Source organism: Diospyros lotus, chromosome 10 (assembly GCF_014633365.1).
Source record: "Diospyros lotus cultivar Yz01 chromosome 10, ASM1463336v1, whole genome shotgun sequence".
Classification (NCBI taxonomy): Eukaryota; Viridiplantae; Streptophyta; class Magnoliopsida; order Ericales; family Ebenaceae; genus Diospyros; species Diospyros lotus.
The window spans coordinates 1,155,918-1,179,370 of NC_068347.1; the positions used below are offsets into that span (position 1 = coordinate 1,155,918).

Here is a 23,453-nt window from a genome sequence, read left to right on the forward strand (position 1 = left end):
CACACACATATATATATATATATCTTGCATACACTGTTAACTTATATATATATATATATATATTGAGAGAGAGGGGGGGGATTACTTACAATTATAGAAGAAACGACCAACGACGAGAAAAAATTAAAGGACAGAGAAAGACGACCAAGCACTGGAGAAGAAGAAGAAGAAGAAGAATAGAGGGAAAAAAAAAAAAAAAGAGAAAACAGGAGAAGAAATTGCTGGACGAAATCAAAGAAGAAAAAATATCTGGGCAACACTTGCCGAAAACGCGTTTCTGACTACATTTTTTAAATTCCAAAATGACTTGAAATTTTTCAAAAATTATACAAATGGCTCGAAAAACGTTTCGGGCCATTTTTCCTATTTCTAAAACTGGAAACAGTTCGAAAACCTCGAAACGGTGCCTTCAAGTCGTTTTTGTGCTTCAAAGTGTAGTGCATGTGTGGGCCCCATCATATAGCATGGTGAACGGAACACCTTATTATAAGAAAATGCTATTTGTATATTAAGAACTACATCTTAAGTTATACAATGTAATTAAAATGATAAAAATAATTTTTCATGCAAAACGGTGTAGCAAGGCAAGGCGAGAAGGTATGAGGCAATAAATGCATAACTAAAATACCCCTCACTCAAGAAAATAAGGCGTGCAGAGTATTTTAATTATTTACATGTGTATAATTTAAGGTATAACTCTTAATACATAAATAACATGATCCTTTATTATATGTTGTTGACGAACCCAACTCGCACAATCCTAAAATTACCAATAAGGAGGGATTCATAATTTTTGTATAAATAAATTTAGAAATCATTATAACTCTCACAACTCCAACTCTAAATAAGTGGTCATTTGTAATCATATCTTGAGGATTTTGGTTGTGAAGTGGGTAAATCACATCAAAGATCATTAAATTTTGGTGTGTTTTTTATTTTAGTCATTAAACTTTAATTCTTTGCAATACGATCACGGAACTTTAAAAAGTTTTGCAATGTGGTCACATATAAGATTTTTCAGTTGATGTGGCAAATAATAAAAATTATTGTGCAATGACAACCAATCAGAACATGTCACGTGTCAATATATAATAATATTATATTAAAATATTATTATACAATGTTTTATTATTTGTCACATCAGCGCCACATTACCCAATCTAGCTATAGGGTGGCTGAAAAATCTTATATGTGACTACATTACAAAAATTTTTAAACTTCCATGATCATATTGAAAAGAATTAAAGTTTAGTGATCAAAATAAAAAACACACTAAAATTTAGTGATCTTTGGTATGATTTACCCGTTGTGAAGTCATAGTGCTGGCACACATGCACTATGGATACACGTGTTCAATTATTGCATTACGTGCCTTTTGATTTGTAAAGTTTATATTTGTTTGTTCTTTAGATTTTTGAGAAATTGTAAGAGATAATATAATTAGGAGTACGGAATATTTCATGTATAAGTTTTTTAATGATTAAATTAATCTTAATCAAAAAATTAAAAAGTATTATAGTAGTTTGCGTAAGGGTTCTAACATGGCTGAAGAATGAAAAGCCACTCTTATTTCTAGAGATTAAAGCTAATAAATGAAAGAGTATTTGTATCTTCTAGAATCAATTTATTTCGTCTTTTAAGACATTAATTACGAAAACTAGTTAGCATAATTTGACGCATATTCTATTTGGTCTAAGAAACCTACATGAGAAGGGTTTTTAGGAGGCCTATATGAGAAGTCTTCGAATCTTTCATGATTTTTTCTTTTATCTTTTAAATTTTTATATTATTAAGATTAATCTTTTTATAAATAGTTCATAATCTAAAATATATCAATACACGATGTTCATTTTGTTTATGTGTAATGATTGTTATATAATTTGAATTCGTAATATTATCGAGGCTCGGATCGGGAGACTAAAAGAAAAGAAAAAATAAAAGAAAGTAAAAAGAAAATAAGAATACGAACTTTTGTAGTAAGTGTGATTAATTACAATTTAATTACAAGTTCCATGCGCCTTAATTTGAACTGGCGGTTACCGTTGGCTTCAGCCCATCAGATCAACCACTTTCTCGTCCGAGAAAAAAACCAGAGAAAGAGAGAGAAAACGAAGAAGATGATGGTGATTCAAAGGAGGAGGAGAATGATTAAGAGAAACAACATCACTCCATCCCCAGAACCATCCCCTGAATCATCATCTTCATCCTCCTCAAAGACAATACCCCCTAAAAACAACTACCCGGATCAAGGTTCCGTCAACGGTGGCCAAGAAACCCGCCAGTTTTTTCCCGGCTGCCAAACGCCGCCCACTTCATACATTAACGTGGCTCCCCTCCCGATCTTCACCGGTGCCGACGGCGAGTGTCCGGCAACCCACTTAAGCCGCTTCGCAAAGGTCGCTCGGGCCAACAACGCCGCCTCTGTCGAAACGATGATGAGAATCTTCCCGGTGACGCTCGAAAACGAAGCCGCTCTCTGGTACGATCTCAACATCGAGCCGTATCCTTCGCTCAATTGGGAAGAGATCAAATCCTCGTTCCTGGAGGCTTATCAGAGGCCGGATTTCGAGTCCCAATTGATGGGCTTGCATCAGGGCGACGGCGAATCCGTGAGATCCTACTTTCTGCGTCTGCAATGGATCCTGACGCAGTGGCCCGGCGGCCATGGCCTGCCCGACCACTTGGTGAAAGGGGTGTTTATCGATGGATTGCGGGGCGAGTTCAGGGATTGGATCGGGCCGCAAGAACCCGATTCGCTGGAAGAGGCGTTGAGGCTTGCTTTCGTTTGGGAGCGAGTGAGGCGAGTCAGAATGGATTTCCAACCCGGTTTGAAATGCGGGTTTTGCGACGGAATGCACGAGGAAAGAGACTGCGAGATTCGAACCAGAATGAGGGATTTGTGGCTGAAGAAGAAGAAGAAGATGGATGAATTTGCAGAAGCGAACACAGAGAGTGTTGATGGTGACGAAGAGGAGAAGAAGAAGACGGAGTGTCAGTGTTCGCAGCATAAATGTTGGGAGAAGAAGCAGCTTGGCAGGAACTATAGCGTTCCAACCGTGAGATCCGGCAATATGTACTGATCCATTGATTCTATCTCTTTGATTGATATTTTCTTGGGAACCAAACAGAAAACAGATGGCATCAAGCCGGCTCTTGTACGTAGACTTTGGACTCTTCACCTTTCTGTCAAAGTGTAGAATGCTGGGTTCGGTGGGTTGTCTCTTCCAATTCCTTCTGCAGCTATTTGATATGTAGTTTTCCACCGACTCTGTTTGTCTATGACGCACCAAAACCCCGGAGTTTTCGAAATGTTACTTATACCCAAATATTAAATACGAAAATGTTATTTTGCCCAAGAAACTTATCTCTCCCTCTTCCCATAGCTATCGTCGCCTTGTCTCCCATAGCTGTCGTCGCCTTGCCTCTTGCCCATTTTCACCTCGCCACCATTGCCTCACGTTGCCTCTTCTTTTGCTTGCTGATAGCCATTGCATCCACCACGACAGAGACGAGGCGGCAACGAGGTGAAGATAACAAATAGGTAATGTGACAACGGCTATGAAAAAGGAGAGAGATGAGAGAGACAGTGGCCATAAAAGAGAAGAAAAAACAATTGCATAAAATATGAGTATAATGGATATTTTTGTCATTTTGGTATGCTTTTATCAATCAATAGATAAGCCTCTCGAGTAAAGTAGTATGGTTCTATTAAATAACGCTACAAGAATATTTTTGAATTATTTTTATAATTTTAAAAATATTTTATAATATTAAAAAAAATATCAAATCTCTAACTTGATTCTGTCTTTAATTAGATTAGGGATAAAAAAATTTATAATTTTTTTTGTCTCTAATTCAAAATTTTTAAATTCATTGTTTGCTTTTAAAAATAAGTAAAATTTTAAATTTATTGTTTGTTTTTAATTAGTAAATGATGATTGATAGATAATAGAATTTATATTTATGTTTGTTTGAATGTATTATGAAATTTATATTTATTTTTAGATTGAATAATTCTTTTTTATATTAAAAATTATATTTACAAAAAAAAATCTTTATATTTTTTTATTTACTCGTTTTCGATTTCTATTTTTTAAAAAATATCATTTTCTCGTTTTCATTTCATATCGTATTCATTTCTCGTTCTCGTGCAACCTAACTATTTGTCTATTTAGATATAAAATGTTTTATATACAAAATTATTTTTATCTTATTTTTTAAAACACGTTTGTTTTGTCAAATATTTTTCAAAAACTAATTATATGTATATATGAACATATATCTATTTGTATATTTATGTTCGTATAAATATTCACAAGATAAGTTACTTATGATCATCCTTAAAAGCATGCTCAGATTTGTTAGGAAATGAAAAATAATGTTGTTAAGACTCGAGAAATAAGAATTTTGCTAATAGTCTGTGGCTCGGTTAACCTTAAAGATACATTAAAACGAAGGGTTAGTAGGTAACTAAATAGGATTTAAATGAATAGAATGAAATGAAAATTTTATGACAATGTTTTTAAATAACTTAAGTTGTCTACGGCTATAAAAAACCTTAATAATACACATTTTCACAAGATATAGTTTAGGTTGTCACATAAAATAGTTGAAGATAGATAACAATTTACATACACTTCTGGTAAAAAAGTTGCAAGATATTGGGAATTGAGTTAGGGTCGAGACAAAATGGTTAGTTAATTGAATAGAAACTAAATAACAAATACGTGAATGCCATTTGGTGTTTTTTATTTTTTCCAACAAAATGAATACCATGATTACATTTTTGAAATAAAAAAACATCTAAATTTTAATTGTTTTCAACTTTAGTCACTTGATCAATATTTACTCAAATTCCAATAGATTTTAGTCTTACTCTTTCTCTCAATAAAGCCTTTCATTTGTATATGAGTGGGAATCTCTGAAGTGTGTAATGATCTAGTAGATACGATTTTTTTTTTTACTTAAAACAAAAAATACGTCCATTTCTTTCAAATACAAATATTTTTTAACGCTTCGAACATTTTCAAAAGCGTGCTTGTAACATGAGTTCTTGAGACATGGGTTTAAGGAAAAAGTCTTTGCAATCGAAATGAATCAATGAGTTAAGTGAGATGCCAAAACTACTAATTGAGTACTAGCATATAACTCCGTTATCAATAAAAAGAGAATATGACAACTTTAAATGAGCTATTTAAAGAATAAAGTAACAAGGTTACTTACTAGTAGATCTAAGAATCAAATTGAAACAACGTGATTGGTTCAAGTTGGTTCGTTTTTTTTAATGTAGTAGACTTGATTGAGGACGGTTTGATTTTGAGTCTAAACTTTCAAATCCATTGATTTGATATTGACTAATCAATATACATACAAAATAAAAAAATATTATAAATACATAAATATGTTTATTATATTTAGATTTAAGTGTGACATATATCATGAAGTGCAAACAATAAATTGTTTGTTGACAATAGACTATTAATATATATATATATTTAAATTTACATAATAAAAATTTTAGATTAATAGATTAAGATATGTAATTAGAATTGAGAAGTGAACTAAACCTACCTAATTTGATTCTATATGGTAATTGATTTGTTTCTGGGTCTAAATTTTTAGATTCAATGAGAAAAGTTAGAGTTTAAATTAATATAAAACTCAAAACAAACTTGACTTGGGATACTTTTATTTTTGAGTTGTGCTGCAGTACTTGAAAGAGATTCACGCACAGATTTATTGAAAAATTGTCAGGCGAACTTTAACAATGTTAAACTCTGTCCACACTGTGTGGGCGGATTTCATCTCGCCTGTGCTGGACGAATTTCATCTGAGATGAAATTTATTGGGCGGATTTCAACACAGATAAAATATGCCAGATTTTATTTAAGCGCTTACGCGGTGTTTTCGAGGGGAGGCGACAATTTCAAGTGCGATTTTGTTCACCCCCTTTAACGGGGGTGACCATCACCCTCACTATTCATGTGAGGGTGAAAAACAACGGAACGACTTGAAATAATTTTTGATTGTCGTTCCATTGCTTTTCACCCTCACATGAATAGTGAAGGTGATGGTCACCCCGTTAAAGGGGGTGAACAAAATCGCTCTCGACAATTTCAAGATGAGGATATTTTTGATATTTAATATCTTTAATTATCCTGTACGTTAACTAATTCGAGTATAGTAGAATAATCTTTTATTTTTTCTATTGGGGGAAGTGAAATTGCAGAATTATAGAGGGACTTCAGCGATAATTTCGAAAAAGGACTGATTATTTACTCTCTCGCTGTTTCCTTGGTCTGGTGCCAAAACCTTGGGCGAGAAAGGGAGCGACAGAAACAAAGGGAGAAAGAAGCCGTGTGACCCGTGAGATTGGCTATGGCTTCCACCAAAGATCGCGAGAACTTCGTCTACATCGCCAAGCTTGCTGAACAGGCCGAGCGCTATGACGGTTTGTTACGCTTTCTCTCTCTCTCTCTAGATCTCGATCTCAACTTTCGCTTCGCTTTTTGACTGCTGCGAAAACGCTTAATCAGCGGCCAAAATCGAAGCGGATTCTCCGATTTTGGCTGCCATTCAGGTTGATTCGATCGTTACCGACCTTTGCCGAATTTTCTCGGCCGCCAAGCTGGCGGTTCCGAGCGCCACGGTACTTAGGGTTTCTTTCTGCAGATGTGAACCTGAACTTTGATTCCTTACGTATCTCGCTTAATTTTCATTTCTGCGTTGGTTGCTTTTTCTGAAATTGCAAAACAAGGAACTAGGATCAAACAGATTCTCAGATTTTGATCTCAAAGTCCAGTTGATTCAACTAATGCTAATTGGAACCATCCCTTTTAGATATAGCCTTCATCGTTTCCTCGATTTTCAGCATCCAAACAGTGTTAATCGAGCTTTATGGTGGTTAGGGTAATCTTGAATAGCTATCTGGACTTCGCCCGTTTGGGAGAGGGAAAAAGGCACAAAATCCAAGTAATTAGAAATGAATTCTTAGATTTTCACTTGTGGTCACCTTTTTATTCATTAGTACCGACAATCAGCTCATACTTCCCAAAAAAAAAAAAAAAAAAAAAAAAAAAAAGAAGTTGTTACAAATCTATATTTCTCTTCCTAAATTTTATCAGCAAAGGAACTAGGTATTAGTATAACTCATCCATACTTAATTGTTTTTCAAAGCTATTTTTTTTTTTTTTGATTCCTTTTTACTTCTTAGGTACTTTTGCTTAATTTTGGATACAAGTGGTGGATTTGATGGTTAGGGTTTATCTGTCTAGATCTCACCTCTGAACCTCTACGCCTTACTCCTTTGACATAATTTCAGTTTTCCTATGTTTGGTTAGAATGTTCTGAAAGGTAAAAGCATCTAGAGACAATTGAAGATTTCAGATGCTGACTTCCACTTAAACCTGAATTGTTAATGCTGACAGTGAAGCTGAAAATTGTCCGTTCTTTTCCTCACTTTATCAGCAATGGAACTGAGTGTTGTGATCTAGTCTTTCTTTTAATTTTCCTTATCTGTAACCCTTTTTGCTCACTGGATCGCATTCTGAAGTCTGAATTTCCGCACTACTCTTCAGTCATCTTTACATCAGAATTCCTTGATTTTCTCAGCAACCAAACTCAAGAGTTATCATCTCTTACTTCAATGATCTGCTTAATAGTTACTTTTTTCTGTAAATAATTACTTGATTGTTCAGCAGTGGTGGAGTTGGTTTGTCTTTGATTACTGGGTAAATGCACAAGATGCAATTGGAGTCAGAAAAGATGTCAGAAGTTTGGCCTCCATTCAACATGGTTCATCAACACCAACATCAGGAATAAAAATCTCACGTACTCCTCAATTTTCTCAGCAACCAGTCTCAGTGATTCTGGAACTTGGACACTTTTTCTGTTTAATTTTGCTTTATTTGGAAATAAATGGTTGATTCTGTTTGGGAAAATGTATAAAAAGCAACTAAAGTCGAGAACGATCTTAGAATCTCTGCTTCCACTTAACTTTCTTAATATTGACTGTCTTAAAACGTCTTCATTCTTCTTCCTTGATATCTTAACAACAGAACTCGATGTTACCATTCCTTGTCTCATGTGATTTCTTTATTTATGTTTGAATTTTTCTGTGTTTTGTCTGAAATGGTGCATCCTGTTTGTTGGTGAGGAAGATTATAGAAAGTGATGGATCTGAGAAAGAGGGTCATTCACAAAAATAAAATTTTCCATTTAAAAATTTTTAAGCTAAAATTCTGATAAAACTATTCTCTAAAAATAATTTCATCATGTGATATTGGCGATTCTAAGAGAAAAAATTGATAATTCGAAGAAAAAACTTCTTGACATGTTGTGCAGAAACTGCTGAATGCTTTTTCTGCTTAAAAGCCAAAAATCACACCTACAGTTTCTGCTTAAGAAGGCAGAAACGACAAACTATGGATGTGATTTTTGTGTAAAAAGCAGTAACCACCTACAAGTAGAAGTTGCAAATGTGGCCTTTTCTCTTTTAGGCAGAAATGACAAACTGCAACTGTAGTTTCTACCAAAAACTGCAGATTGGTTTCTTCACCTTCTTAGGAAGAAACCACAAAGCACAACTGTGGTTTTTAGCAAAAACTGCATATTGGTTTCTCCTTGTGGTTTCTAAAATTTTAGGTAGAAACCACAAACTGGCAGCTATGATTTCTGCTAGAAAAAGTAGAAACCACTGGAAGAAACCGATCTGCAGTTTTCACTAGAAACCACGTACTGTTTTCTCTTTTGAGTTGTTAATTTTATGTCTTGGAGTTGTTAATATGGCGTTACGAACATGGTTTTATTTTGGAAAAATAATTTAGTTGGAGTTGTAATTTAGAAAATCTTTTAATAAAAAGATCTGACTCTGTGACTCAAATTATGTGAGTTTTTCTTATAAGTCCCAAGTCCTTCCGTCCCCCAAATTATTTTGAAATGTACTTGCCCCAAGAATTTATCTCTGAAAATTCTTGCCTCACTTACACATCGCCAGTGACCTGCAGGCCTCTTTTCCAGGCCCAAGAGGTCTGTGAGCCTCGGCTGGTTAGTTTCACATCACCACTTCACTGTAATGTGGTAATGAGGGCGGCACTTTCATTCAGAAACAAATTCTTGGGGCAAGTAGATTTCAAAATAATTTGGGGGAAGCAAGAACTTTTAAGAAAACTCCAAAAGTTTACCTCTATTTAAATCAATTTACTAATGTAAACATCTGGCTTAAAGTCTGCCTTTCCTTTTCCTCGGTTTTCCCAGCAATGAAACTCATTGCTACTGTTCCTCACTTCATATGATTTATCTAAATCTACCGTTTATGGTTTTATCTTGTTTAAGTCCAACCTGAATGGTGTATTCTGTTTGGTTATTCAGATTTCAGAGTATATAGAAAGGAATCAAGTTGAAGCAGATTGCAAATTTACTAAAGCTGACTACTATGCTTAATGATATCTCCTTTTCCTCAATTTCTTCTGCAACCAAACTCCTTGTTATTGATCTTTTTACACTTTGTTCTATTTAATGGTATTTCTTGTTTTGGTTTAATTTGGCTTGTGTTGACAGAAATGATGGGTTATGTTTGGTCACTAAGAAATTATACAAAAAAATCAAACACTGTTGTTGTTCCTTTACATTGTTTAATTTGTTGTAAGATTGTTATTTTTGGGATGGTGGATTGATTTTGTTTGATGTTGCCAGAAATGGTAGATTCCATGAAGAAAGTTGCACAGCTGAATGTTGATTTGACTGTGGAGGAGAGGAATCTGCTCTCTGTTGGGTACAAGAATGTGGTCGGATCTCGTAGAGCATCTTGGAGGATTCTGTCATCCATTGAGCAGAAAGAGGAGTCAAGAGGGAATGATCTGAATGCCAAGAGGATCAAGGAGTACAGACAGAAGGTTGAATTAGAGCTAACGAACATTTGCAATGATATCATGACAGTGATTGATGACCATCTCATCCCTGCCTCTTCTACTAGCGAATCAAATGTTTTTTACTACAAAATGTGAGGAATAATTTGTCGTTTGCTCTTTTTTTTTGGTTCTTTCTTTTCCATACAACAATAACAACAACAATCACAAGCCTTACTCCCACTAAGTGGGATTGGCTGATTCAGGCTTGGAGCTTTTGGTTGGGTGCAGGAAAGGCGACTATTACCGGTACCTTGCTGAGTTCAAGACTGCTAGTGAGAAGAAAGAGGTTGCTGATCATTCGATGAAAGCATATGAAGTACAAGCCTTCCCCATTTCTCCATTTGTTTAACCCTTCTTACCTGACTTTTAAATTTTGATATTTGATTATTTACTGTCTTCTTGATTGGTATCTTATTTACTATCTCATATGAATGAAATTTTTTTATTTGAAGTCAATGCACTTCTTTTGTAGCTTGATTATCTGTCTTTACTGCATATGTTTTTGAATTGCTTGGTTTATGTAGTAGTTGTTTAAGATCTTTATTGATAGGAAGCCTTCTATATTTTGGGATAATGCTCTAAAGTTCAAAACTCAGTTCTTATGCATCATCTTTGGCCTTACAGATTCTGTCCTTCCTGCCTAGGTATCAAATGGTATTTAAATTGTAAGCTTATGGTTGATTTGAGATGTTTCTCTCTTCTCAAACATGTGCTAATTTTTTATGCACATGTTCTCTTGATTCTGTGGACATTCATTGCCATTGATTTTCTATGAACTAGGTAAACTATTAGACTTTATTAAATGTTGAAGTGGTTGAAATTGTGTTGTCTTGGTTAGGCCTAAAGTAGTATTACTTCTGTTAATACTTATTTGTTAAGAACTTATGATTGTTGCTATGGTTATTATTGGCATTATCACCTGTTTACCATTCAGTATGAAGAGTGCCCTGAAACACTTGAAACACTAGTATGTATTAATGAATCATTAGATTAAAGGGAATGTAACTAGTTCAATGCCATGCTCAGCCTACTCAAAAGGACATTAAAGAGTAGTCATTTATTTTTGGACTTGTCATTAATAAGTATGAAATCAAATAGGTCTAGATTCCAAAATTTTGGTGCTGAGTTCTATAAAGTTTTTTTTTTTTTCCCTGTAATATTCTATAAAGTTAAGACTGTCTTATGGGATCATTTGAACATTGTTAAACTTATTAGAAGTCTATGATTGTGACTTCGTGCAGCCTATTCAAATTAGGGATTACTATTATCTTCATCAAGCATTGTGGGTATTGTGTCTATGTAGCAGACTGGCTGTTTTGCTTTCTGTTTAGATGAAGTTTTTGGGTTGCTTCAGCTCCACTACTAGTGTTGATGTAAATTTCTGTTGAGGATTCTTCACCTTTTCAGCATTGCTTAAGAGATGATATTTGAAGATAATTAACCTATCCTCTCTAACCCCACATAAATGAACACCCCCCCCCCCCCGCCCAAAAAAAAAAAAAAAAAAAAAAAAGGTATCCTTTAATTTTACAGACATGAGTCAGATGATATTCCTCACCCATGGAAAATGGCTATAGGCATTTGTAATTGATCAAATAATTTGCTTAAAAAACGAAAAAGAGAACTGTTTAAATTTTATCAATGACACAGAATTTAATGCCCCTGCATATATTATATTCAAGTTCTATTCAACATGCAACAGAGAAATTTATGTTTGCTTTGCTCCTGTCACATTCTGTGTAGAAGTTTCTGATTGTCTTGCCCCTTGCTCTTTCACAGTTGGGTTTTCAGAGCTCTGGACTATGTTGAATGCTGATTATATGGAATTGGTGTCTGGTTTTTGCTACAAAATGCAGCTTGTTTTCTCCATTTAGGATATGGCTGGTTCTAGTGGCTTTTTGTGCCCCCCCCCCCCCCCCTCTTTCTTTTTTACTTATAAAATGCTAAAAGTGGTTGAATGACATGGCATGAAAAATGCTGCTCTCTCTCTCTCTCTCATGTTCTCTAACTAAATGTTCTTGCAGGCAGCTACCGCTGCAGCAGAGGCTGATTTGCCTCCAACACATCCCATCCGGTTGGGCTTGGCCCTGAATTTCTCAGTCTTTTATTATGAGATTATGAATTCACCTGAGAGGTAAGCAGTGCATTCTATTTAATTGAAATCTGTACAAATTGGTCAATGTCTTATTTGATGTAGGAGCTGCTTCTGTCAGGGCTTGTCATCTTGCAAAGCAAGCTTTTGATGAGGCCATTTCAGAGCTGGATACTCTGAATGAGGAGTCATACAAGGACAGCACTTTAATTATGCAGCTACTTAGGGATAACCTGACCTTGTGGACTTCAGACATCCCAGAGGATGGAGGTAATTATTATCATCACTATTGAACTTCACTGTGGTTCCTAATTCTTTTGGCTTTGGTTTTATTGCATCAGCAGCCTGTTTCTAGTTTTAGTACTCTCTGCTTGCTATGTATGCTTTTCATTTCATTTTACTGAGTTTTAAAATATCTTCCTTTGCCATGATAATGTCCTTATTGAATGAGAAGGTTAAATAAATTGACTGGGTAATATAGATTTGTTATTATGACGGCTAGTTTCTAATCACGAGAAATACTCCTCACATGGATCAAAAGTCGACTGTATGTAGTTGGTGTTTGGTACATTGGTAATTAGTATGAAAAGTGTCAGCAATTAAGGGTTCTGATCTTGTTCTCAGTCTCAGACAAGACTCAATCAGGATTGATTGATTGATTTAATTGATGGGTAATTGATTGGCTGTATATATTTTCTAAAATAAGAGCTGTATCTTCTAGATCTAGATTAGTATATCTTTGATTGATTTGTTGTATCCTAAATTTGTATAGTTTCATAATTTAGGTTTAGAATTCTTTCCTTAACCAGTTTTCAGCAACTTCCTAATCTTGTAAGGAAGTCTGTATAAATTGAGTTCCTCGGGTAAGAGATGAATAAGATTGAAGAGAAGCATTTTTTCTTATTTTTCTTGACATGGTATCAGAGCCCAAGGATTCCTCAACAGATTTCTTGGGACGATCGTTGCTTATCTCTTTCAATCTTCTCTCCATTAGTGTTATTTTTCTTCTTCCACCCAACCTTCGTTGAGCATGTCTACCATTCAAGATCTTTCACCCGATTCAGCATCTAGCCATACCTCAGAGATTCCAGTCACTGTAACTCAAAATGGAGGCCCGGGGGGGGGGGGGGGGGGGGGGGGGCGAGTTGCAGAATCTTCAGACAGCTTACCACTTGAATGGTAAGAACTATCTGAAGCGGTCACAGCTGATCAGAACCTTCCTTAAAGTAAAATGGAAGCTTGGCCATCTGTTGGGAACTGGCCCAAAGGAGAGCAATCCGACGTTTGGAGCATGGGATGAAGAAGACTCTCTGGTGATGTCCTGGCTCTGGAATTCCATGATTCCAAAAATCAGTGACACTGTCATGTTCTTGACAACAACCGAGGACATATGGGAGGCCATAAAGCTAACTTATTCAAAGGTCAAGGATGCGGCCCAAATCTATGAAATACGGGCAAGGGTGGCAGCAACCAAGCAAGGTACGAAGATTGTTACTGAGTATGCAAATTTGCTGCAGACTCTGTGGCAAGAACTTGACCACTGCCAGTGTTTAGAGATGAAGTGCAGTGAGGATGCTGCACTACATAAGAGATTTGTTGAAAATGAGCGAACATATGATTTTTTAGCCGGTCTCAACATAGAATTTGATGCAGTCAGAGTGCAAATTCTTGGCAAGGAAGACATCCCTTCCTTGAATGAGGTAATCTCTCTAATACGAGTAGAAGAAGGGAGAAGGGGTGTAATGCTGGAACCTATTTCGAATGAGAGCTCGGCCTTAGTGTCCTTAAAAGCTCACTATCTGAGCAAAGGACCTAGAGATGAGAAGAAACCCACAGATAGGGATTCCCTATGGTGTATCTATTGTAAAAACCCTAGGCACACCATAGAGAAGTGTTGGAAGCTTCATGGAAAGCCACCCAAAAGAGGACCAGCAAGAAGCCAAGTGTAGGGATAGGACTATATGGCAGGCAACAGTCAACAATTTGAAACAATGGATTTAGAACAAGGAGGGTAGATTTTTGAACTCAGCAAGACAAAAATCGAAAGGCTGAGGAGTTTATTGGGGTCCCTAGACAAGAAGGCAGAAAAAGGTACCTGCTATCTTGCCTCATAGGTACTTCTTCCTTATCTTTTTCCCTACATGCTTCAGAAAATTTGCACCAAAATTATTGGATCCTAGACTCAGGTGCTTTAGACCATATGACTTCCTATCCACACTTGTTCATCTCCTATAACCCATGTTCTAGCTCAAGAAAAATCACAATGGCAGATGGCTCTCTTACCACTGTTGCCGACCAAGAAGTTGCCATCTAACCCTAAAAAATGTTCTTCATGTCCCTAAGTTGTTTGCTAATCTCATATCTATCCAAAAACTCATTGAAGATACTAATTGCAGTATATTTTTCCATTCTAATGTCTGTGAGATACAGGAACACGGCAAGAAGAGGACGATTGGGCTTGCTAGGGCTAGGGAAGGACTTTACTACCTTGAGAAACCAGGTGGACAGGATAAGAAGCAGCCTCTTCCTCTTATGTCATGCCTAGCTCAATCCAATAAAGATGTGGTTAGAACACAGGCTCGGTCACCCCTCTTTTCTCACCCTCGAATTAATGTTTTCTGATTTAGCCAAAGGTCTTGACTTTAAACAATTTAGTTGTGCTGTGTGTGAACTTGTAAAACATAAACGAGTATCTTTTCCTCTATCCATTAAAAGGACTGAATCTCCATTTTCTCTAATTCATAGTGACATTTGGGGTCCATCAAATGTTCCCAATATTTCTGGGGTAAGATGGTTTGTTATATTTGTGGATGATTGTACTAGGGTAGTTTGGTTGTATTTGCTGAAATCAAAATCAGAAGTAGGCCGTGTGTTTCCTACATTTTATACCATGATTAAAACTCAGTTTGGAGTAGGAATAAAATGGTTTAAATCTGACAATGCTAGAGATTTTTTCAACCTATCTTTATCTGATTTCTTTCAGCAAAAAGGGATAATCCATGAGTCCTCTTGTCCCTACACTCCTCAACAGAATGGAGTGGCCGAGAGGAAAAATGGCCACCTTTTAGCTGTTATTCGAGCCCTTCTCTTTCACCATAATGTACCAAAACATTATTGGAGAGAAACAGCTCTAACAACCACTTCCCCTCATCAATAGACTTCCATCAAAAACCTTAGAATCTCATAGCCCAATTCGATTGTTGACTAACCATTTTCCTGATTTTCATGTGGCTAGTAGCTGGCAGCCCAAGATATTCGGGTGCACAACTTATGTTCATGTTCCTACGGTTAATAGAGGGAAGCTAGATCCTTTTGCATTAAATGTGTTTTCACTGGATATTCCTCTACATGAAAAGGTTATAGGTGTTATCACCCTCTTTCAAAGAGATTTTTTGTATCTGCAGATGTGACCTTTGCTGAGAATGAATCTTACTTTAAAGCCTCTAGTACCCCAGAACAAAATCTAACCATAACTAGTGGGACTTCTCCTTTATCTCCTTCTGATCATGATTTGTCACCTTTCTTGAACCCATCTTCTAATCTAAAGGATTCAGTAGGAGTGTCATTTGAGGAGGCACCATCATCTACTTTACGTCCATTACAGGTCTATTCAAGGAGGAAGAAACTTGAATCTAACCTTGTGCAAGCTCCAGCATCCCCTACAAGTTCTGCCAGTCCTGAAATCTCCATAGGCAGAAGAGACATTGACAATTCTGCCACTATTTCAGATCCATCTCCAGGTATCTTCTCAACTGATACTCTTGATAATAGCCCTATGATAGATATTGAATCCACACCCAAAACAGATACATATGATCTAAATTGGCCTATTGCACTTAGAAAAGGAACCAGAGCCTGCACTAAACATCCTTTGCATCTATTTCTTTCCTTTTCTAAGATGTCATATGCCCATAGAGCATTTCTTACCAGCCTACACACTATTCCTATCCCATGCAATTTTTTTGAAGCTATAGGGAATAAGAATTGGAAGGATGCCATGGAGGCTGAGATTGCAGCCCTAGAAAAAAATTAGACCTGGGATTTGGTGGAATTACCCAAAGGAAAACATCCGGTAGGTTGTAAATGGGTCTATACTGTGAAATATAAATCTGATGGGTCTATAGATTGGTACAAGGCAAGATTAGTTGCCAAGGGATACATACAAGTGTATGGGGTGGATTATTTGGACACATTTGTACCTGTGGCAAAGCTGAATACAATTAGGGTTCTTCTTTCCTTGGCTGCTAACCTAGATTGGCCACTGCAATAATTTCATGTTAAAAATGCATTTTTACATGTGAATCTAGAAGAGGAGGTGTACATGGAATTACCACCAGGTTATGGGACGAAAGAACCAGTTGTATGCAAACTTAAAAAAACCTTATATGGGCTCAAGGAGTCCCCACGGGCTTGGTTTGGTAGATTTACAGGTGTCATGCTTAACATGGGGTATAGGCAAAGCCAAGGAGACCATACACTTTTTATATATCACTCGGCTATAAGGGGAGTAACAATGCTTATTGTGTATGTGGATGATATTATTGTTACTGGAAATAATGAGGAGGGTATGACAAAATTGAAGGAGTGTCTAGTGAAGGAATTCGAGATTAAAGATTTGGGGAGATTAAAATATTTTTTGGGAATAGAGGTGGCTCATTCAAAGGATGACATATTCATTTCCCAGCAAAAATATATAGTGGATCTCCTGAATGAAACTGGATTGCTTGGTTGCAAGGCAGTTGAAACTCCTATTGACCCGAATCATAAACTAGGAGAAGCTTTAGAAGACAATATGGTTGACAAAGGAACTTATCAGAGGTTAGTTGGAAAGTTGATATATTTGGCCCATACTCGGCCTGATATAGCCTATGTGGTAGGGGTGGCAAGTCAATTTATACACAATCTGAAAGAAAGCCATCTTAAAGCTGTGTACAGGATACTTCATTATTTGAAGGGAGCACCTGGGAAAGGCATTCTATTCAAGAAAGGAGAAGCCATGACACTAGAGGCATACACAAATGCTGACTATGCAGGATCTGTTGTAGATAGAAGATCCGACTTCTGGCTATTGTACCATGTTGGGAGGTAATTTGGTGACATGGAGAAGTAAGAAATAAAATGTGGTTGCTAGGTGGTGCTGAAGCAGAATTTTGGTCCATGGCCCTAGGTATGTGTGAATTATTGTGGCTAAAAATTTTGCTAAATGATCTCAGGTTGAATGGACTGCACCTATGAATCTCTATTGTGATAGCAAGTCGGCAATTAGTATCGCTCATAACCCAGTTCAACACGATCGGACGAAGCATGTTGAAGTGGACATACATTTTATAAAAGAAAAATTGGATAGTGGTTTGATATGCACATTATACATTTCATCACACAATCAGTTAGCAGATGTGCTAACCAAAGGCCTGCCTTCAGCCGTGTTTAGAAGGATGACAAGCAAGATTGGTATGCATGATATCCATAACCAATCTTGAGGGGAAGTGTCAGCAATTAAGGGTTCTGATCTTGTTCCTAATCTCATACGAGACTCAATTAGGATTGATTGATCGATTTAATTGATGGGTAATTGATTGGCTGTATATATTTTCTAAAATAAGAGCTGTATCTTCTAGATCTAGATTAGTATATCTTTGATTGATTTGTTGTATCCTAAATTTGTATAGTTTCCTAATTTAGGTTTAGAAATCTTTCCTTAACCAGTTTTTAGCAACTTCCTAATCTTGTAAGGAAGTCTGTATAAATTGAGTTCCTCGGGTAAGAGATGAATGAGATTGAAGAGAAGCATTTTTTCCTATTTTTCTTGACAAAAAGGTCTTGTCTAGAGCATGAGAAGTTGAGGGGGATTGATCAAGATTGCCTTGGAAACTCATGTGCACTGAATATATTTCTGTTATTTTGAAAAATTGCTTCTGATTTGATAGTAGGTAGAAGTCTATCTAAGATGGGGAATTAGATGAGTATTGGAAGGGCCCTCTCCTTTTTGGCCATGCCCTGCTGAAGCACTCTGGCGGCTCTGCACCATGCCCCTGAAATATGCCTTTTTGCACCATAGTAGTAAGTGACTAAGGTTCCTCTGAACATGGCTCGATTCCCTTGGAGCCCTTTGGTAATTTTGCAATTCTCTTATCTTGAAGCTCAGCTCAGAGGGTCGATACTTAAAGTTCAGCTATATCTCCACATTATTTTCTCCCATTTTGCTTCCCTTTCTCCTATTAACCTACAAGATGACCTTTCAAATAATTTTCTTTTTGTAGTTTTATGCCCTGAAAGATGCAAACTGGGCTCTGGATTGAAAATATCTCTAGATGTATATAATTTTGAGTTACCAGAGAATCTCCTTGGAGTTTTAAAGATTCTTCTATTCTATTTTACCCCTATCAACCAAAATAGATCAGCGGAGGTACTTCCTGAAAATTTCTTAATCTTAGACTTCCATTAACCACAAAGATATTCCGCAGGACCCTAATAGGCTTAGTGTCTTTCACTGGAAAAAAAAAAAGAGTCAGAATGGGAAAATGGGGTGATTCAAATTTATTGCGTCTATCCAAGAGTTTCAATGTTTGAATTGAGGTTTCCTATTGTAAGACTTATCTGATCTTATCAATTGTTAGAATTTATGGAAAAATCATGAATTTGCTAGGATAGCATTAAAGATCTCATCGAAAATTTACAGCGGCTTGCCAAACAAAGGCTAAGAGGAAAAAAAGAAGAGGTATCACTGTCATAAAATCTACAATTGGATTCAAAAAAGCATAGGCCTCGGGCAATTTGGCGAAGAAAAAACTACTCGAATCAAGGGCAGAATTAATACAGATACAGATCAAACTTAAGACATTAAGCATAACAGACATTTTATTCTCGGAGATAATTGCATTATCTTGGGTTAACATGTGCTTGTCTTGCTTTGAAAAGGCCAAAATCATTGTCAACTGCTGAACAATTAAACATATTGTAAAAAAAAAATATTGTAATTCATCAAAATTAAAAATGATGATCTTTTAAGCAGCCAACTAAAAAAAAAGAGAGTAAAGAACATAACTAAATAAAGACCAACTTAATCAAAACCTTGAGTAAATGGGATCATAGAACACCAAGTCCAGCGGGATTGTTCCAATTGAATTAGTTCTGGAAATAGAATTAATATACATGCTATGGGAGGGTGAGCCTTGGTGGCAATGGCAGGGTTGCTTCTTTTTTTTTTTTTTTTTGGACTGCACAGTCACAGTTTCAAGCCATAAAAGTGGCAGTCTTATTACAAAGCAAGGGTAAGGTTCCATTCAAAAATGATTTCTCTGTGACCCTAGCAAAGCGAGGAGGCTTATGCATTAGAAAACCTATACTATGGGAGGACAAGTTTTAGTAGCAACGGCAAGGTTACTCTTGCCACTGAAAGGGCATGAATTCTAGCTGTTGAAACATCTTAGTAAAGCAAGGTAACACTGCATTAAAAACCAACTTTCCCTCAACCCTTATACTATGATGAACCTCGTGCACCGGAGATTGCCTTTATATCTACATTATGGGTAGGTATGTGCACCTGCTCTGGGACAGGCCAACTTGCGTTTAAATTTTAGGCCAGTGTGGTCTATTTACTTTTCCCTAACTTGTAGCAGCAAAATGAAATTTTTGCTCTTATAACCTTTTTTAAATATGTTGTTTGCACTTTGCATATTTGTTAGACCATCTAGGAATAATCCTTAATCTTCTATTATGGATCTTTTATGTTCCAAAACTTATCGCATCTTTGCTGTAATCTGTGTTGTACTGCAACAGAAGGTGCTCAGAAGATCGAGGGTGGTCCGGCCAGATCTGTTGGGCCCGAGGATAAAGAGGTGGGTCGACCCCATTTTTAGCATTCTTTTTAACTGTTATATTCATTTTGGTAAAATTTTATCTTTTTGGCAGTGAAACAGTTGGGACCTTTGGGTTCCCTGTTTCATGTTCGGTTTCTCACTGGGAGATGTATAACTTGCTCTCTTGTATGTGTTCTCACCAGAAAAGCGGTTAGAAGCTTGAAGGACCTGCTGCTTGTATTCACTGAAAGGGAGGGTATGACCTTAGGCCCCGACCCTATTGGGGGTTTTTCATCTTTCTATGTGTTTTATTATTGTTATTGTGTTTTTCTTTTCGCGGGGGGGGGGGGGGGGGGGGGGTTGGTTATATCTCATTTTCTTGGTGTGTCGTATCGTATAGTTTGTGATTATAGGGGGCGCTTGATTGCTGGACAATCAGCCATCTCATTTGATGTCCGAAGCTTTTCTCCTGTTGTAGTAGTAAGTTTGAATTCAGTTTAGGGTATTTGCTTTAGAATTTAGATGGTTCTAAGATTTGATGCTGCTGTTATTATTAGTATTACTATTATTGTTTGGAGATGAATCGCTGTTGGTGCATCTTCCTCTCTCTTCCCTTTTAGGGCCTGTGGGCAGTGGTTTCTAGTTTTGACCCTAAACCCGACTCTAGATATGTGCACGCCGCTGCCTAACTGATTTTGGGAGCCAAAGCTACAATTAAGTTGCCGTCGGCCTGGCAACTCGTCCTACTTGTTGCCGGGAGTTTGTTCCGGCGATTGGTATCGTCAGTGATGATAGGGATATGCCAACTGTGTGATAGTGACTGTCTAAAATAACATAAATGAAAAACAAAAAATTAAAGAGCTAATGGTTATTAAGCATGTTTATTTAATTTAATAGAAAATTATTGTGGGCATTGTTTGGGGTGTGGATGCGACATTTAGCGTGTGACTTACTGGATAAGGTACATCATACAAATTACATTTTAAGAGTACAATTAATAAAGTTATTAGAAGTATAAATTATTGGAATATAATAAAGTATAAAAGAAAGGAATCTGACAGTAATAAAATATTCTTTAAAGGCTTCACACATTTCTTTGTAGACATATTATTATTATTATTTAAATTACCTTATTTTAGTTAATTGTGTCCATGAAAAGGGAGTTGCAGATGGTTATTTAATTTTATTTGGCACTTTAATTTTTGATTAGTTCTGTTTATGAATTAAGAGGAGAGTCGCTGATGGTTATCTGTCTTATATAGTGATTTAAAAATTAAAATTAATTTTCTTTTTTTGATAATGAAATTAAAAATAGTAAAGGTTATACCGATTTACCTTGATTTTTTATTTCTATCTTTGGTTTCAATTTCATTTGGAACTCTTGGGGCCAACTTCTTGGGGCCGACAAGCCTTATTCGAACAAATAAAATGCAATTAGGTGAATCACTACCAGTGACTAATGTTATGTTAGAAAGCTATCTTTTTAGAGAAAGAAGAGGAAAAACAAAAGAAAGAAGACAAAATGAATTCTAACTATTTGTAATCAAAATGTTAAAAGGTTTGGTCCTAACTACATCCACCTAATTAAGCAACTGGATGTAACCACTCCATATCAACAGTTAAACCAACTACTTCAACAAAACTCCAAGCAAGCACACTTTATAACCGCTCAAAACTCACTACATTCTAATTACAGTTCAGTAAGATCGATCCGCTGGTTCTCCCCATCAGTGTTGTTTCTGCTGAGCTTGTTCCCTTTTTAATCATGCTGTCTTTCTAGTCCACATACCTACTAGGAATTTGCTTATCCTCAACCTCCTGTTGATCAACCGGGCATGTATAAATTACCTCTCTAGGAGCATGCATTCAGTACGAGCAATTTGTTAGAATAAACATGGGATCCAAATCAATAAACTATGTATGACATCGACTTGATAATATGGTTGAACCTGATTAATCTAATCAAGAACTCCGAATGATATCTGAAATAAAGGTAAATCTAATGTAGTTTTCAAATTTGATCTTGTTAACATCCAAATCTTAACATAATTAAGTGAGAGAAAAGAAATTAAGGTCGATGAGAGCTGGCTAACCTCGCGGCCACTAGCGCCGAGATCAGTGTCCTCGATAGTCTTCGGCGTGGTCTTATTGCCTCCGCCGTGCGCTGCCTCTGAGGAGTCGCCTCGCACTGCCAGCAACTTCGGACGCTTCCTCGATTTGGAAGACGAAATCTCATCTTTTTGATGGAGGACCGAAGAATCATGATTCACCGAATTCAGAGTCTGGATGGAAGTGACGCAGCATTCTTGCCAGTTGAGGTTGTTAAGGTCGTTGATCGCTTCCTCAAGAGTCATGAAAGCGCACGAAGAGACGTTTTCGTCGTCGAGAGTGGAGCGACAAGGATTCATTAGGTCGATGGAGTTCACAGCTTCGACCAGAACCTTCTGCGCATTTGATTCCGATGCAAAGAATAAATATTAATGCCAAAAATGACAAGTGTTAATCTGATTCAGGACTAAGAAACAAGGACTAATGGCACCAGTTGACCTCTGTATCTCTCTCACGGTCTCACCTTCGTAGTGTGGCTGGCTTTTCTGAATCCGTGCATGGCGATGACCTGTGAACGGACAAACAAACAGTCATAAACCTCAATGAGGAAAAGATTCAGCAGATTCACTCGCTTTGTAGTTAAACCTAATCTATTCGACACATCAAACACATACACACACAAAAAAACACGAACTAGTACGAAGACATAGTCCATCGGCAGCGAAAAGAATAGAAGCTCCTCATAGCGAACCTACAGACGATATGAAATCAAACACCGATTCTTGCGGAATAAACAATCAGATCCTTGAAGCTCAATCAAATCAGAAACAGAAAACGTCCGAAACGAATTTCACAGCCACCGAAACCGCCAAAACTCGAACAAATTCAATATATACAGGTGCGTAACTTCAACTTCATCCGTAGTTCTGTACGATTTACCTCAAAACCGGGCCTCGATTGATTGATTGATTGAGAGAGAGAGAGAGAGAGAGAGAGAGAGAGAGACCTGATTGAGAAGGTCTAGCTTGAAGTTGATTTGCCTGTGAGTGTCGATGAAACGGAGGTAGTCTTCGAGCGATAGCCTCTTCGTCCTCGGCGGCATTCCGGCGTTTGGCTACTGAAATGGAAAACTGCTCCCCCTTCAAATACTCGACCGCCTCTATTGGATGGATTTCGCGCTTTATATTCCACACCACACACAGAGACTGTGTGTGTGTCTGTGTGTGTGTGTGTGTGTGTGTTGGGGGGGGGGGGGGTATAGGTGTCAAAAGGGCCGGCCCGGCCCGGCCCGAGTCGGCCCACGGGCTTTTTAAACGGGCCGGGCCGGCCCTTTTACTAAAAGGGCCGGGCCGGGCCCGAGCCCTTTTATCATTGATAGGGCCCGGCCCGGCCCACGGCCCCCCTACAAAGGGGCTGGGCCGGGCCAGCCCGTGGGCTAGAGGGCCGGGCCGGGCCCTTAGCCCACGGGCCTAACGGGCCGGGCCCGGTGGGCCCGGCCCTTTTTTTTCTTTTTTTTTTTTAAATAATTTTTTTAAAAATAATACACATAATATATACATATATAAAAATTAATTTGTTTCTTTTTAAAATATTTTCTATCTTAAT

At 37.1% G+C, this 23,453-nt stretch overlaps 2 protein-coding genes across 5 annotated transcripts; one reads left to right on the forward strand and one right to left on the reverse strand.

Moving 5' to 3' along the window:
• Nucleotides 1-6,283: 6,283 nt before the first annotated feature.
• Nucleotides 6,284-20,396, forward strand: LOC127811510 (14-3-3-like protein D). Of its 2 annotated transcripts, none has more exons than XM_052351431.1 (7): nt 6,284-6,451; nt 9,694-10,000; nt 10,137-10,224; nt 11,933-12,042; nt 12,122-12,270; nt 19,780-19,838; nt 20,003-20,396. In XM_052351431.1, the coding sequence occupies exons 1-7, from the start codon at nt 6,379-6,381 to the stop codon at nt 20,012-20,014; spliced, it is 798 nt and encodes a 265-aa protein (XP_052207391.1). In that variant the 5' UTR covers nt 6,284-6,378; the 3' UTR covers nt 20,015-20,396. The 2 variants fall into 2 exon arrangements, with proteins under 2 accessions (XP_052207391.1, XP_052207392.1); XM_052351432.1 differs by having other exon boundaries at nt 19,783-19,838.
• A 923-nt stretch (nt 20,397-21,319) lies between these two features.
• On the reverse strand, nt 21,320-23,014 carry LOC127811511 (uncharacterized). Of its 3 annotated transcripts, none has more exons than XM_052351433.1 (4): nt 22,855-23,014; nt 22,372-22,416; nt 21,893-22,243; nt 21,320-21,617 (listed from the first exon to the last, which is right to left on the reverse strand). In XM_052351433.1, exons 1-4 carry the CDS (start codon nt 22,948-22,950, stop codon nt 21,576-21,578), a joined length of 534 nt encoding a protein of 177 aa, XP_052207393.1. In that variant the 5' UTR covers nt 22,951-23,014; the 3' UTR covers nt 21,320-21,575. The 3 variants fall into 3 exon arrangements, with proteins under 3 accessions (XP_052207393.1, XP_052207394.1, XP_052207395.1); XM_052351434.1 differs by having other exon boundaries at nt 21,320-21,651; XM_052351435.1 differs by having other exon boundaries at nt 21,320-21,781.
• Nucleotides 23,015-23,453: the final 439 nt, after the last annotated feature.

Bases quoted from the DNA above. Each gene is read 5' to 3' on its own strand.
- LOC127811510 (XM_052351431.1), top strand. From the start codon at position 6,379: ATGGCTTCCACCAAAGATCGCGAGAACTTCGTCTACATCGCCAAGCTT. The intron at 6,452-9,693 runs GTTTGTTACGCT...TGATGTTGCCAG, and splicing joins ACAGGCCGAGCGCTATGACG to AAATGGTAGATTCCATGAAG. The intron at 10,001-10,136 runs GTGAGGAATAAT...GGTTGGGTGCAG, and splicing joins AATGTTTTTTACTACAAAAT to GAAAGGCGACTATTACCGGT.
- LOC127811511 (XM_052351433.1), bottom strand. From the start codon at position 22,950: ATGCCGCCGAGGACGAAGAGGCTATCGCTCGAAGACTACCTCCGTTTC. The intron at 22,244-22,371 runs GTGAGACCGTGA...TCAAATGCGCAG, and splicing joins AAGCCAGCCACACTACGAAG to AAGGTTCTGGTCGAAGCTGT. The intron at 21,618-21,892 runs GTTAGCCAGCTC...GTTGATCAACAG, and splicing joins TCGGCGCTAGTGGCCGCGAG to GAGGTTGAGGATAAGCAAAT.